Here is a 14,521-nt window from a genome sequence, read left to right as displayed (position 1 = left end):
GATACAATCCAAAACCAAGCCTTGCGGCTAATTAGTGGAGGTATGAGTATACTCCCACAGCAGCCTGTGAAATAGACTCCAATATTGAACCTCTTAAGTTAAGGCACAACAGAGCAGCATTAGAAGCTATTGAGAGATACAGAAGGTTGGAGGACGATCATCCAAATAAATTACTAAATAAATTACTAACACAGAGAAATAGGAAAAACAACCAAAAAAAGCAAAGGACTCTGATCCAACTTACTGACGAACTAGCCCTAAAACACCTCCTACCCAATAACAGAGAAAAAATTACCAGGTTTTCAAACATTACACCTGGACTAAACTACAAACAACCAACCATCAAAACACATTTACTAAATAACACCTTAACAAAAGAATCAAATCCACTCAAAAGTAGGCACGCTTGAAACAATTGAAAGCTATCAAAAAACAGCTATCCATATTTATACAGACAGATTGGCTTTCAAAGCCACCATCAATGCTGGTCTTGGTGCCTTCCTGGTCTTCCCTAAAAATAAACACTTTGAGATACGCACACCCTGTAGCGATTACTGCTCAAACTTCCAAGCCGAAATTGAGGCAATTACCATAGCACTACAGACAGTGGAAAACAAATTATATGAAGGAGTGCAACCACCATCAGATATTGTTGTCTTTACAGACTCCCAATCTACTCTGCAAGCACCTCAAATAGCAGCACCTTAAACAGCCCAAGAGAGTTGACAACACTCATTGTGATAATCCATCAGATGATATCAAAATTAAATATCAATATCACACTACAGTGGATCCCTGGACACATTGGCATCATGGGAAATGAAAAGGCAGATAAGCTATAAAAGGCAGGTTCATCGAACAACCAGATAGACCTGTTAACTACCTCACCCTAAGGTCAATGTTAGTCAACAATCACAAAGAGGAGTGGCTCAACCAATGGGCATCAGGAAACACAGGCAGAGCCATGTACAAAGAAATGACTACGCCTAACAAACTGGACAGTATTAACTTCTTCCGCCGCAAAGAACAATCTACAATCTTCCAACTAAGAACAGGACACACACCACTATTAAATTACCACCTGAACAAAATAAACTCCACACAACTCCCCCTTTGCAGACACTGCGCCCACCCCTTTGAAACCGTAAACCATATCCTCTTTGAATGCCCCTCCCTAATCCACCTTAGGCAGACCCTACTTCCACTACAGCCCAACATAACCAACACCCTGTACGGCAGTGCTGAACAACTGAAGAAAACAGCACACTTTTTTTTCCTTGGCACAGTCTGCAAAAGAGCTCACAGCTCAGCAGCAATAAAGCTGGCTAGAAAAAAAGAAGAAGAACTACTAATGTAAAAGTTTTTTTACAAAGAATCTTACTTTGGTCATTCTAGACTCCAGAGATTTTTCCATTTCAGTTTGTCGTGTAGTTTTATTGAATGGATTTGAAGGACCCTGAAATTAACAAAAACAAACAAGGTAGGCTTATTATTTCTGTTAATAATTGGTTTTTTTTTTCTTTTGAAAATGAAAAACAGTATATCAATGTTTAAATGTCTTGCAGGAAGGCAGAAGTTTTGGCTGACCAAACCAGACCATTGTCATCAGGATGTGAAAGAAATGCTCTATGGTCAGGAAGCCATCCATACAATTATGCACAAAATTATAGTACTCAATTTACTGCTTGTAATGTTTCCACATAATATACAGAGTAGAAAATCAGTACCATGTAAAAGATCAGGAAAAAATAGCTTTCTTTATATACGCTTTTAGACTTGTAGATATTGTTATAGCTGTAGTGGCGACATGAGTAGGGTTAAATGTGTGTGGGATCAGCTGATAAATGCCACAGGCCAGCGTGATGCTAGCGGTTAACTTTGTCAAGGGAAATAGCAGCGGATCTATGGGAAAGTGTTGGTATTAATACTACAAATGAATATCACCCGTGATATGGTCATGGAATAGTGTAGAAAAAAAATGGAGCTATTGTGATTTTTTTTCAAGGTCTTGATAGACCTGATATAAAGTATGGCTGTGTCAGAGTCAGGCAATTCAGTCTGGCACTGTCCACATGGAAGTCAGTCTGAGACAGATGAGTTCAGCTGAGTTCAAGACAAAATAGAGAGCGCAGCACATGTTGAGTACAACAGTTACAGTTAGATGTTTAGTGATGCCATTTGTAGAGTATTTGGCTGTTATTTATTACATTTATTAAAGTTATTTGGAGCCTGAGTTATCAAGTTCTAGAGTTGGTTGTGTCATGTTGAGCAGTCTTTGCAGAGAGCCTGATTAGAGAGAGTTGTAGCAATATGTTAATTGTAAATAGTTTAAGAAGGTTATGAATATTATAATATTTTAGGAAAACACAAAAACATCAGTTACCAATAGTACTGTCAATGTTATGATGAAAGGTTAAAACCCTGTTGATAACATTTCTAAACCTTTTAAACATAACAATTATAAGAACTGTCATTTTGGGGAGAGCTTTGTATTGTCTCCACAATCATCTGACATATAATTCAGATGTGCCTATAAATCTATTCAACACACTATTAGAACACAATGAAGCAACTCAGCACTGAATACATTTTCTTGAGTTTAATGCTTTCAAATTTCATTCAATAATCTGTGGCATTTTACGTCTTGAGAGACAATCTTTTCCCTTTAGGACAATCCTTGATACACAGCTGCGGTCACAGGTTAGGCATATGTAATCACCAGGTGCCATTGCACTTTCACCCTTCTTTCTACCACTGTTGTGTATGGCATCTGCAATCCTGGACCCTTCCTTTATGCTCGCTCTCCATGTGGATCTATCCAGTGCCACCTTTTACCAGTTGCCAGTGTCGATTTTGAAGAGCTTCATGTCGTGTTTGCATACATCAGTATAACTTAGAAGTGGGCGACCAGCGGCTCTCAATAATAATAATAATATTCCAAAATGTGACTATACAATGATGATGAGAATAGAATATTATAGTTGAATTAAATCATGATGAAGATGCAGATGAACAATAGTAATCCAGTTAAGAAATCCCACACTTGAAATAATGACTAACAACTGTGAACAATGACTAAAGACTAACCCAGATAGCCAACTTCACATTCCTTATATAGTCTCTTATATTGATCTCTCTAGATAGTTTTTGACTCTGATAGCGCTTACTATCACCTTCCCATAATGCCATTTTTTTACAAAGTAGTTTACTAGTTTATGCAAATCAATTGTTCTCTAAAAGGGTCTGCATAATTTTCCCCTGCACACTCAATGTGACCTAATAATACTGACTACTACTGATCCGAAGTTATTGTGTGTTGTCAAGAAAGACACTATACACACGTGAATAGCCTGCTCTTTCTCTTTTGGGTTACACACTGGAGTGTGACAAGTACAACCCATGAACTGATAACAATTCTAAACTCTTTAAACAACAAAATGTAAAACATTTTGGAAATAGAATTTCTTATTCAACAAAAAAGGAAACAAAAAATATGAAATTTCCTTTCATTTAATTATAATAATAAGGCCTTTTGCTGATGGAACATTATAGATATAGGGCTCATACCATATTTATTTGTCATCAACTCACCTGAGCCTGAATGGACATGTCAGCCTTCAAAGTCAAAAACTTGAGAGGAATGTACACTTGCTCTTTAGGTCTGAGAAAAATCTGGGGCTTGCTCTGGTCACTGCTGGCAGACGTGAACATGTTCTCTTCAATGGGTGTGGTCAACTGGAACAGCTGTTTGTAGTGCCTCCACTCTCTCGCATCTGTTACAAGGCTGGACAAGGACATTAAAAACATTATACACCGCATAGCAACAAGTTGAATGGATTCAATGGGTTAAGCTCTACTCAGTGAAATAGCAAAGAGTGGTGGGGGAGTGGGTGACAGGGCAGCCAAGGGCAACACATACTTATTTCTTTTCAGAAATGCCTGAACATTAATTTTCTAACAAAAATGTACAAACATTTATCAGGGGATGGCAATAATACTCTCATGTTTGTAAAAAATATTTATATTTGAGCTATTTTCAGTTTTTTTGTGTTATTTTTTTAGGAGGGATGAACAGACAATAATATAGATGCATGCAAACAAAGAGCAGTTTCCAGAATTTGTGTGTGTTAATAATTCATGTTATCTTACTATTCCTAGAAGAATTCATATGTTAATGTAATTGCCCTTGTTAATTAGAGACTAATTCTTGTAATTCATTGGTTTTCTAATAGTATAATTAGGACTCATGGAAACAAAATGCTGCCATAGACTAAAACTTGCTAAATGCATGATCCACCTATTACCTATAATGAATATTTTAACTTGTTGATATGCTTATTGTTTGTTTCAACTATTCATAAAGTACAAACATTCATCTGGAGTTCTCTTTTCAGCATTAGTAGCATGCATTTGTCTCTATGCTTACATGTGTCTATGTCTAGCACTCACCAATAAAGAAACCTCTAAATTGGCCACACTTACAAAAGATCTGGGTCATTGATCTCAATGGTCAGCGTCTGCTCATTATTAAATGGATTCCTCAGGACAAATTCAAAGAACTCTGTGGTGCCAAATGAAGGGAAGAGAATGTGTTCTGTAGTGATAGAGGTGCTTAGCATGCTTATAATGCCATCGTGTTTGGTCTGATTTCTGTATATGTCCATAGTTTTGTAGTCTCTGGCACGTTCAGTTTTTTCTTGTCTGTAACCCTTTCAATAAGGATGAGGAAAAAAAGATTAAAATTACAACTAATTGGAACTATCCAACCAATAAGTTAAAACAAATAAAAAACAGTAAAATGTACTGTAAGTAAGACTCTGGAGAAGACCTAGAATCAATAGGAAGGATTTTATGTAGTATTCAGATGTTTCATTCGTCAAAAATTAAACAAAGTGTTAAAAGGAAAACTCTTGTGGAGTTTTTGATCTCCCATCGAGCGCCTCCCCAGGTGGCGGATAGGGGAATGCCCTCCAGATATGGTGGGTACCGGGGAAATAAAATACCCGGGGTGGACCAAAATCAAACCTGCTGCCTTGCAGGAAGTGGAGGGATCCACAAAGGCTAGGGCACCTTACCCGAAAATAAAGGCAGCTATCCAGAGAGCTGAAAGGGGCAGCCCCCCAGATGGTTATGCACAGGGCTAACAGCTCTGTCATATAAAAAAAAAATACTGTTATGAAAGCTAATACACACAAGAAAACCCGGACAGATCTCAACGGAAAACGACCTAGGCCTGGAAAAGGACATGATTTTTGTTTTGCGACATGGAACGTGCTAAGCCTTTATAGAGTAGGTGCGCTAGCCCAACTTACTGAAGTGTTAAAGAAATATAGGATACCCCTTGTAGCCCTACAGGAAATCAGGTGGAAAGACTCGGACATTCTCAGAACCAAGGAGTATACTATATTTTATAGTGATGGAAGCACTAACAACTTAGGTACAGGTTTTGCTGTTAAAAAGGAAATGGTAGGTAATGTCATTGGATTTAAACCTGTAAGTGATACTACACTACGTTTGAAAGGAAAATTCTTCAACATATCATTTATCAATGTTCATGCCCCTACTGAAGATGCAGATGATAACACAAAAGAAGCCTTCTATGATGGACTGGAAAGAATTTATGATGAAGCACCAAAGCATGACATCAAAATAGTCCTAGGAGATTTCAATGCAAAAATTGGAAAGGAACCAGCATTCAGACCAACAATTGGCAAAGAAAGCTTACATGAAGAGACCAACAATAATGGCATAAGATTAGTGGATTTTGCATCAGGAAAAGGAATGTCTATCAGCAGCACAAAATTCCAACATAAGAATATTCACAAGGTTACCTGGATCTCACCTGATGGCAACACCCAGAATCAAATAGATCATCTACTCATAGATAAGAGACATGGATCAGACATACTAGATGTAAGAAGTTTCAGAGGAGCTAATGCTGACTCAGACCACCTACTAGTAAAAGCTAAACTTAGACAAAGAATAAGTACCAATCACAATTACCAAAGAAAGAGAGCACAGCAATATGATAGTCAAAAACTCACAAAGGATCCACTTGTTGCAGAAACTTAAACGCAACTGACAACATTAGAAAAGGACTGCGAAAATAACATAAATGAGCATTGAAGAGGTAGTTGGATTTAAACAAAAGAACGAGAAAATAGGGGTGGTATGATGATGAATGCAATCAAACTATAGAAGAGAAGAACAATGCCCGAATGATAATGCTACAGAGAGAAACCAGGAGCACTAGACAGCAATACAATGAAGCAAGAAGAAGGGCCACAAAAGTTGTAAGAAAGAAAAAACAGGAATGGGAAAAGTCCAAGATTACTCAAATTGAGGAATGTATATGAAAATTAAAGATGAAAAGAACGGATTTCAAGCTAGATCACACATGTGTGAGAACAAAGATGGTCAGCTTATTACAGAAAACAGCAGGGTCATTGAGAGATGGGCTGAATACTTTGAGGAGATCCTAAATACCACTGAAGATGGAGACAATGGAGAATATGAACTGCCACATGGGGGACCAGATCCCTTAGTGAACCCTCCAACACTCATTGAAACATCAGAAATAATTAGGACCATGAAGAATCACAAAGCACCAGGAGAGGACCAAATCACAGCAGAACTAATTAAATATGGAGGGAAAGACTTACATTCCCAAATATACAGACTAATATCAAGAATTTGGGAAGAAGAAGTAATACCAACAGAATGGGAAACGCTCTTATAACCCCAATACACAAAAAAGGATCCAAGTTAAAGTGCTGTAATTACAGAGGAATCTCTCTACTAAATGTGACTTATAAGATACTATCTAGGCTTATAACTGAGAGACTTGGAAAATATTCAGAAGAAATCTTAGGTGACTACCAATGTGGTTTCAGACCCAACAAATCAACAACCGTCCACATCTTCACACTAAGATGTATACTCGAAAAATGCCATGAATACAACATACCAATCCACCAACTCTTTATAGACTATAAAATGGCTTATGACAGTATCAGAAGGAAATACCTATATGACACTCTACAGGATTTTGGAATACCCAACAAGCTGACAAGACTTATACATATGACATTAAACAACTCAAAAAGCAAAGTCATAATACAAGGAGAACACTCACGGGAATTTAGGATTAAACGAGGAATAAGACAAGGAGACGCACTTTCCTGCATGCTTTTCAATTTAACACTGGAGAGAGTTATAAGAAATATACACATAAACACAAGGGGAACTATTACTAACTACTTCAGGAGAGAAAACACGGGTTCACAACCAACAGGGACGATATACAGCCAACCTCTACAATACCTTGCTTATGCCGATGACATTGCCTTATTGGGTAAAGAAACCTCTGACATCGCTAGAGCCTTCATACAACTAGAAGAAGCATCTCGACCAGCAGGACTTGAGGTCAATGACAGTAAAACCAAGTACATCACAATGACAAGAGACAGTCAAACAGAGGAACAAAATATCAAAATCAAAGACCACGAATTTGAAAACGTCCAAACTTTCAAATATCTAGGAAGTACTATTAATTTCAAAAATGACCTACTAACAGAAATAAAGGAAAGAATAGCAGGAGGCAACAGAGCATTTTATAGCACCCACCATTTACTTAAGAGCAAAACGATTTCAAGGAAAACCAAGAAAATAATATACAAAACCATAATAAGACCAGCAGTAATGTATGGAAGTGAGACCTGGACACTGACTAAGACATCTGAAAATCTACTTAACACTTGGGAAAGAAAAATTCTTAGGAAAATCTATGGTGCCATACAGGATGAAACAGGGTGGAGGACACGTACTAACCATGAGATATATCAATTGTATGAAGACCCACCAATAGTGAACGAAATAAAAAAGAACAGACTACGTTGGGCAGGTCAACTTGAAAGAATGTCAGACAACAGAGGAGCGAAAATCATATACAGGCAAAAACCAAAAGGCAGGCGACCCAAAGGCAGACCCCGAATGCGATGGATAGATGACATGGAAGCAGACCTGAAGCAGCTTGGGGTTAGGGCGTGGAGACGAAAGGCCCAGGAGAGATCTGAATGGAAGGATGTGTTAAAGCAGGCCAGAGCCCTCCATGGGCTGTAGCGCCACTGGGATGGATGGATGGATGTTAAAAGGAAAAAAAAAATCAAGCAAAATATAAAAAATCCTAATTTAAAAAAAACAAAGCTTATCAAAAAGGGAAGAACACAAATGTACAAGTTATTTCCCTTATTTGATATCAAAATAAATAATAAATTACCAATAATTAATTGACATTGTTTGTTGTTTTTTTATATGTTCATGTTTTGTTTGGTACAATAAATACTTGTTTAAAGTATTAACTTGACAGGAGAATGCATAAGGGAGAAACAGCATTAACAATTATTTAAGAGGACTAAACCCAACAAATTTAGCCATAACTGTGAATACTGAAGGAATAGTTTCCTTTGTTAATATCAAACAAAAAAATTAATTATCAGTAATTATTTAACTATTTGATTACTTCTTTTAATTGATTTATGTCTACCAAGGAATACTTGTGCAAAGTTTCAACTTAATCTGAGAATGGATGTGGAAGAAATAACGTGTTCACACTTTTTACTTTTTGTTATTTGTCGTAAGTTTTTAAAAGAGCCTTTTCCCACATCTTCCACTAGTTTTGTAATTGTTATCAAAGCTTCAGCAGCATTTTTATATTTGCTCCATCACTGCTAGCAAGTACTTTATTTATGAATTCATTGTAAGGAAATGGCTTTGATTTCCTTAAAATGTTAGCTATTCTGTAGTTTGCCAGTGGCATGGCAACAAAGGCCCAAAGGGGCTAAATGACCAATAGGGACCCATAAGGGTCATTGAAAGAAAAAAGCTGGATATTTTTAAAGTTTAAATGTATTGAATTATTAGATAATTATGCTAAACATCCATCGTTCTTAATTTATATTTCTGATTTTTTTTTAAATTTAATAACTGCATTAGAATGCCTCTTTGAAATGCACTGATACATAATGAATTAACTGATTGGGTTTTTGGAACACTACCTCATGAGGGTCACCCAAAATCAAATTCTTGAGACCAGGCCCCTGTGTACCTTACTACGCTAATGTTACAACCGACTCCTATCCATGTTTCTTTTTAGCCTAGCAGAAATTTCCAAGAACTAAAAATATAATTTAATTATTACTCCTAGAAATATAAATGTTTAGTTTCCTTTATGCAAGAAAATGTAAATTATTAGTAATCTATGGCATAATGAATAAAAGACATCCAAGAAATATTTGGATTGAAAGATATAGAAAGACATTGTTTCTTTTTTTTTAAACATGCCAATGTTAGACACTTAGCGCCAACCTTTTGGCAGGCTATAGAGCAACACATTGTGGGAGGGATGTAGTCCGGGAGCCATATTTTGGGCATCTTTTGTCTAAATCATCAATATTGTGAGGTAATGGTACCCCTTTCAGATATAGTGATTTATTGAACAGATGATGTAAATGTCATCTCTCTTTTTATGGCCAATGGTTAACAAGGGTGTCATGAGGCCAGCACAACAACCTTTACTTCCCCAATGTACCCATTAGTGTTGGGTGGTTTCAGGAGCATTCTAAATACCCTAATCAATATTGAGTTTCTTGATAATCTTCTCTGCATTCCCTTACAATAATTGTTGTGATGCCGTTATTGCTCTCCTCTTTAGCAGTTTTATTCTTAACGGCCTGAAGACGTGCCAACTTTCTCAGCCTCTCTGCATCCCCTTCTCTGGCCATGATTTCATCATCATCATTGATTGTTGTACCATCTAGTCTCTTCTGTTCAGAAAACAACAATGAGGCAACTTCTCTGTTCTCAGACAAATGTTTAGCTTTGGCCACTCGAACTTTCTTAGTACCTGGCACAGAAGATACATGAATAAATGCTAAGTCTAAGATTTATAAAATGTATTGTTAAGTCCCTAATATTCTTATATTTAGGGGAAATATAAAATTAAAAAAAATTAAATACAAATTGAAAGAGATAACAGATGAATTTAGTTTTTTAAGTTTTGAAGTAAACCACTGGTGGTAGAAGACTTGTTTACAAAGACAGCATTTCTTGCTAAAGAGTTCTGGCTTAACAAAACTGTTTTCAATAGTGGTAAAATAACAAATTTACAATTATTTTTATTAACAACTACTTTTGACAAAAATATGTTCCAGGCTTTGTGATGCACTGAAACTAATTGTAACAAGTGACAGATTTGAACATGATATGACAGATAGGATAGTAAAAAAAAGGATAGAAAATATTTTATTTTTCATTTTAGGGTTTCAAAAAACCATATCTGTCTAGCCATATTAATTAATGAGCTATTAAATTCAAGTAAAGATTTTTTAAATCTTAAATTGACCACAGTTAGAAGTAAACAGAGGAAGGATTTTTTTTTTTGTAGATACAGGCCAACAAATGTATTTTAATGCTAATTTCACTTAGTATCAATTAGTGAGAGACAATTTACTAGACATAACAATTCTTCAAACACTATGAACAAGAAGCCAACCTGCACTGGGTATAACTGTTGTCAGACTACCGCCTTTGTATGCTGAGTTGCCTGCCGTCTGTGAAACTACTACTTGGGTCTTGCTTGGAACAGCCAAAAGCTCTAAATATAATCAAAGTCACAGGTTCAAAAAGAAGAGAATGCAGTGATTAGCTTTGATAAGTGCTATAGGGAATTTTGAAACTCTAGGGCAAGTGGTTTTAAGTAATGTTGTGTTGGCCTTACAGGATCAGTGAATAGTAAGACACTAATAACACACACACACACAATTTATAGACCATTTATAGACCATTTCTACACTTTTGAAACTTGATGAAACAATTGAATGTGAGAAGCATGATTACTCTGCAATACATTGATTATATTTATTATTATAGAAATCATGTATCTCTATGGTGTGTACTGTGTATGTTTAAATCATGCATTTAACCATATTTATATATGGTTTATGCGCATGAGCATAAAATATGCACGCATAATTTTAAAAAAAGAGTATGCCTCTTCATATCAGTATAAATTCTATCATAAAAATAACCCAATGGGTGATGATAGTAAAATTGGCATTTTTTGTCTATTTTGGACCTGTAAAGCTCAAGACTACAAAAGACAAACTATCATTTTAAACTTCTTTTAAAAATGGTTGATGTATGTACATGTATGGAATAAGATCAAAGTTAGCTATTGAACTATTTTCTAGCATGATGTACATGATAAGTTAAAATTTTAATTGTACTTTTTAAAATTCAAACATGGCAAACCATAATACTGCATTTTCCCTACGAAAGACTAAAAATATTGGAATTAGAGGACATTATTAAGTCAAGCAAGTGATTTTAATTATCTAAAATATTTTAGGAGAATTTCAAGGCAGCTGTCTGTTTTCATAACTAAATAACAAGATTGTAATCTGTAAGAACTAGAAACAATAGAACTCAAATTCATCTGTACCTAAAACTTCTTGATATAAGGAGCTAATATTTTTTTTAAGCTTAAATGAACAAAAAATTTTTACTCACCAGTTTTCTTTTTATCCACATTATATCCAATATTGGCCATCCTGAAATGTAAACGGCCTCGGTTCAAACAGTTGACCCCAACAGGTCGAATGCTTCCTCCTCTAACCATTTCTCCTGTCAAGGCTCCAGAATCCTCTTGGTACTCAGTGGCTAAGACATCCAGTTCAAAAGTTGTCTGCACCGCCTCATTACCTCCACGAAACAAATACTGCCAGTGAGAAGTCCAAAAGGAAATAAATATTTTTCATTGAATCAAGCCTTTTTACAACTCTGTCTGTCTGGCCCATATTTTGTACACTTTAGTTCTCCCACTTTCCAGTTGAAACTTTGCACAATTATTCAAACTCCCTAACAAAACATGAATCAATTTTTTTAAAAATAATCAATCAATTAATTAATAATGGTAACTAATTTATTTTGTATGATATAGAAAAAGGGACAAAATCCTACAGAACTGAGAGATGTTGATGTAGATATGAGGTTCTTTCCTTTAAATCAGCTTTGTTTTTTTTTTATTTGCTTGTTTTTTTCAGAAACGGTACTCCAATATAAAAGGTGCAAAGGTCAGCACGATTGAAGTTTATAAATCAATGAGTACATTTCATAGAGAAAAATAGGAAAACTTTGTTATAAATGATTTTTTAACTTGTGGGCTGTTTGTGTTTATGAAACATGAACCACTAGAGAAGGGATGACTGAATATGATAAATGTAAAACATTCAATCCCAAAACAGTTGTGAAAATATGAACACTGAAAGTTTCTAAATACTTTGACTCTTAAGAACAAAGTTAAGATACCCACCTTAAGCTCCACAGCAGCTGAACCAATCAGAAGCAAGGAATCACCATCCCATATGTCAATGTGCATGGTCTGGCGTGATAGATGCTGCCAAAATAGGCTTACCTCCCCTGGTTTTAAGTAAGTGGGATCTATTGGGTATTTCACCTAAGGAAAAATGAATGCTTTATAGACCAAAAATGTATCAACTTATAAAGAAAATATGGCAGCAAAAGTAATTAATACAATAATATTAATTCAATCCTTTTTTGTATCATTTATAAATGCTAATTAGCAAAAGGAAAAAATTTTATATATAATTATTCAAATATAATTTCAAAAATAAAGTTATAAATATTTAAAATATTATGTGCAGCTGTTAGATTAGATGAATTTTACACTGACACTAAAGACGTTAGAATTTATTTGTTTAATTCATACACAATTTAGAACAAAATTTCTATGATTAGAATTGTTTTCTTCTAATTTTATAATTTACCTCTAGACCAGGTGGGCCTTCCATTATTGAACCATCAGGATTTAACCTTTGCAGGACAAAAGGAACAGCTGATGGGTGCGAGGACAAATCATTTTGGGCTTTTGACAACAGCATTCTGAAATAACATTTGTATTAAGAAAAACATTAGAATGGAACATAGGTTCAAAATGTATAAAAACCAGAATCTGTCTTATTATTATGTTAATTTAAGTTCATCAATATCATACTAATCAAGGTGGTATTTAAAATGTTCAAAAAAAAAATATTTAAAATAAAATATTTGGGATTTTAAAGATGCCCCACACAACTCTAATAGGTTCCCAACTTTAGCAGGAGAAAGTAAAGACGGTCGGTTGCCGTGCTCATTATAGAAGCAGACAAGCTTTACATCATCTGCTCCATGGATCGGAGGGTCTGAGAGAGGACTTACTTTACTTTAGTTACTAATATCCAGAAAGTCCTGTTTATCAACTGTAGATGTACATTTTTTTTTTTTGTGGATTTTTTTTTGGCCAATGATTAACATAAAGCCATGAGATCAGAACTATAACAATGTTCACATTCCCTAATAAATGTCACATACTCGAATAGGAACCTGACATGTAAGTAAGTAAATGCAGTTGGACATGTTGCTGGCCACATGACACCCTCAATAACCATGAACCATAGAAACAGACAAGGTTTACATTATCTGCCCCTTTAGATCACATGGTCTTAAAAAGGTAACTTTACTAATTACTTTACTACTCATTAAAGCTAGATAGACTTGGATATATTAAAATTTGGCTTAAAAATTCCAGCATCCACAAGGATTTAAACTAGTTCAGCAGCACAATACTTTACCTCTTGGTCAACTAGCATGCCAGATCATAGACTAAATGGGTTTTATATATCTAGTTTTGGATACACTAGAGTATTATTGATTTAGAAAAAAAAATATGAATAAAAAAGTTATAATACCTCTCTGTGGTGACTTGTGGGAAACGGTAAAACTGAAATGTGAAGTAAACAGTAGCTGGTTGGACAGAGCTGTCTGCCGTGGAATGGTCAGTCAGTGGCTCCCTAGGGTAATGAAATGGTCAAGAATTTTATTTACACAATAATTTCTAAAATCTTGTAAATATTTTAGATTATGCCAGTAAGAATGGTTCTTAATCATTTTGATCACATTGTTATCATCATAAGACCATGAAGGCAACCACATGCCACTTGTAAAATTAGTTTGAAATATTTTTTATAGAAGCCACTTACATTTAAAGAATTATACAAGGAATTACTTTTCATTTGGTGAAAATATTTCCAAATAACTACTTAAAATTAACCACAAATATTGCTTAAACAAGTTTTTAACTAATCTTGACAACAATGAAAAGAGATTTACATAAACAATGAAAAGAGATTTACACAAACAATGAAAAGAGATTAACACAAACAATGAAAAGAGATTTACACAAACAATAAAAAGAGATTTACACAATCTAAAATGTGGATAGAATCTGATCCATGGAAGTGAAATGAGGAGAGAGAAAATAGTCAATACAATTTCTGAAATCATTTTTTGTGGATGCCTTTAGATAAAGAATGTAGAAGAAAGTTTCCATTAGAATCTAATATCTCTAATAAATCTCTTAAAAGGTCTCAAAACTAAGAAACAAATCAAATTGTTAATAGAAATG

General features: G+C 35.0%; 1 protein-coding gene across 6 annotated transcripts in view; it reads right to left on the bottom strand.

Annotated features, from left to right (window-relative positions):
• Nucleotides 1–14,521, bottom strand: part of LOC106056244 (nephrocystin-4-like) — a 47,527-nt gene that overhangs the window by 10,546 nt on the left and 22,460 nt on the right. For all 6 annotated transcript variants that reach the window (XM_056019547.1, XM_056019543.1, XM_056019545.1 and 3 more), the window contains 9 exons: nucleotides 13,806–13,907; nucleotides 12,846–12,960; nucleotides 12,371–12,514; nucleotides 11,569–11,776; nucleotides 10,553–10,654; nucleotides 9,675–9,904; nucleotides 4,483–4,709; nucleotides 3,592–3,784; nucleotides 1,382–1,456 (listed from right to left, as the gene is read on the bottom strand). In XM_056019547.1, the coding sequence (XP_055875522.1) occupies nucleotides 1,382–1,456; nucleotides 3,592–3,784; nucleotides 4,483–4,709; nucleotides 9,675–9,904; nucleotides 10,553–10,654; nucleotides 11,569–11,776; nucleotides 12,371–12,514; nucleotides 12,846–12,960; nucleotides 13,806–13,907 (1,396 nt within the window). The remainder of the gene's footprint in view (nucleotides 1–1,381; nucleotides 1,457–3,591; nucleotides 3,785–4,482; nucleotides 4,710–9,674; nucleotides 9,905–10,552; nucleotides 10,655–11,568; nucleotides 11,777–12,370; nucleotides 12,515–12,845; nucleotides 12,961–13,805; nucleotides 13,908–14,521) is intronic.

This window comes from Biomphalaria glabrata, chromosome 2 (genome assembly GCF_947242115.1).
Source record: "Biomphalaria glabrata chromosome 2, xgBioGlab47.1, whole genome shotgun sequence".
Classification (NCBI taxonomy): domain Eukaryota; kingdom Metazoa; phylum Mollusca; class Gastropoda; family Planorbidae; genus Biomphalaria; species Biomphalaria glabrata.
This window is presented reverse-complemented; position numbering and strand designations above follow the sequence as displayed.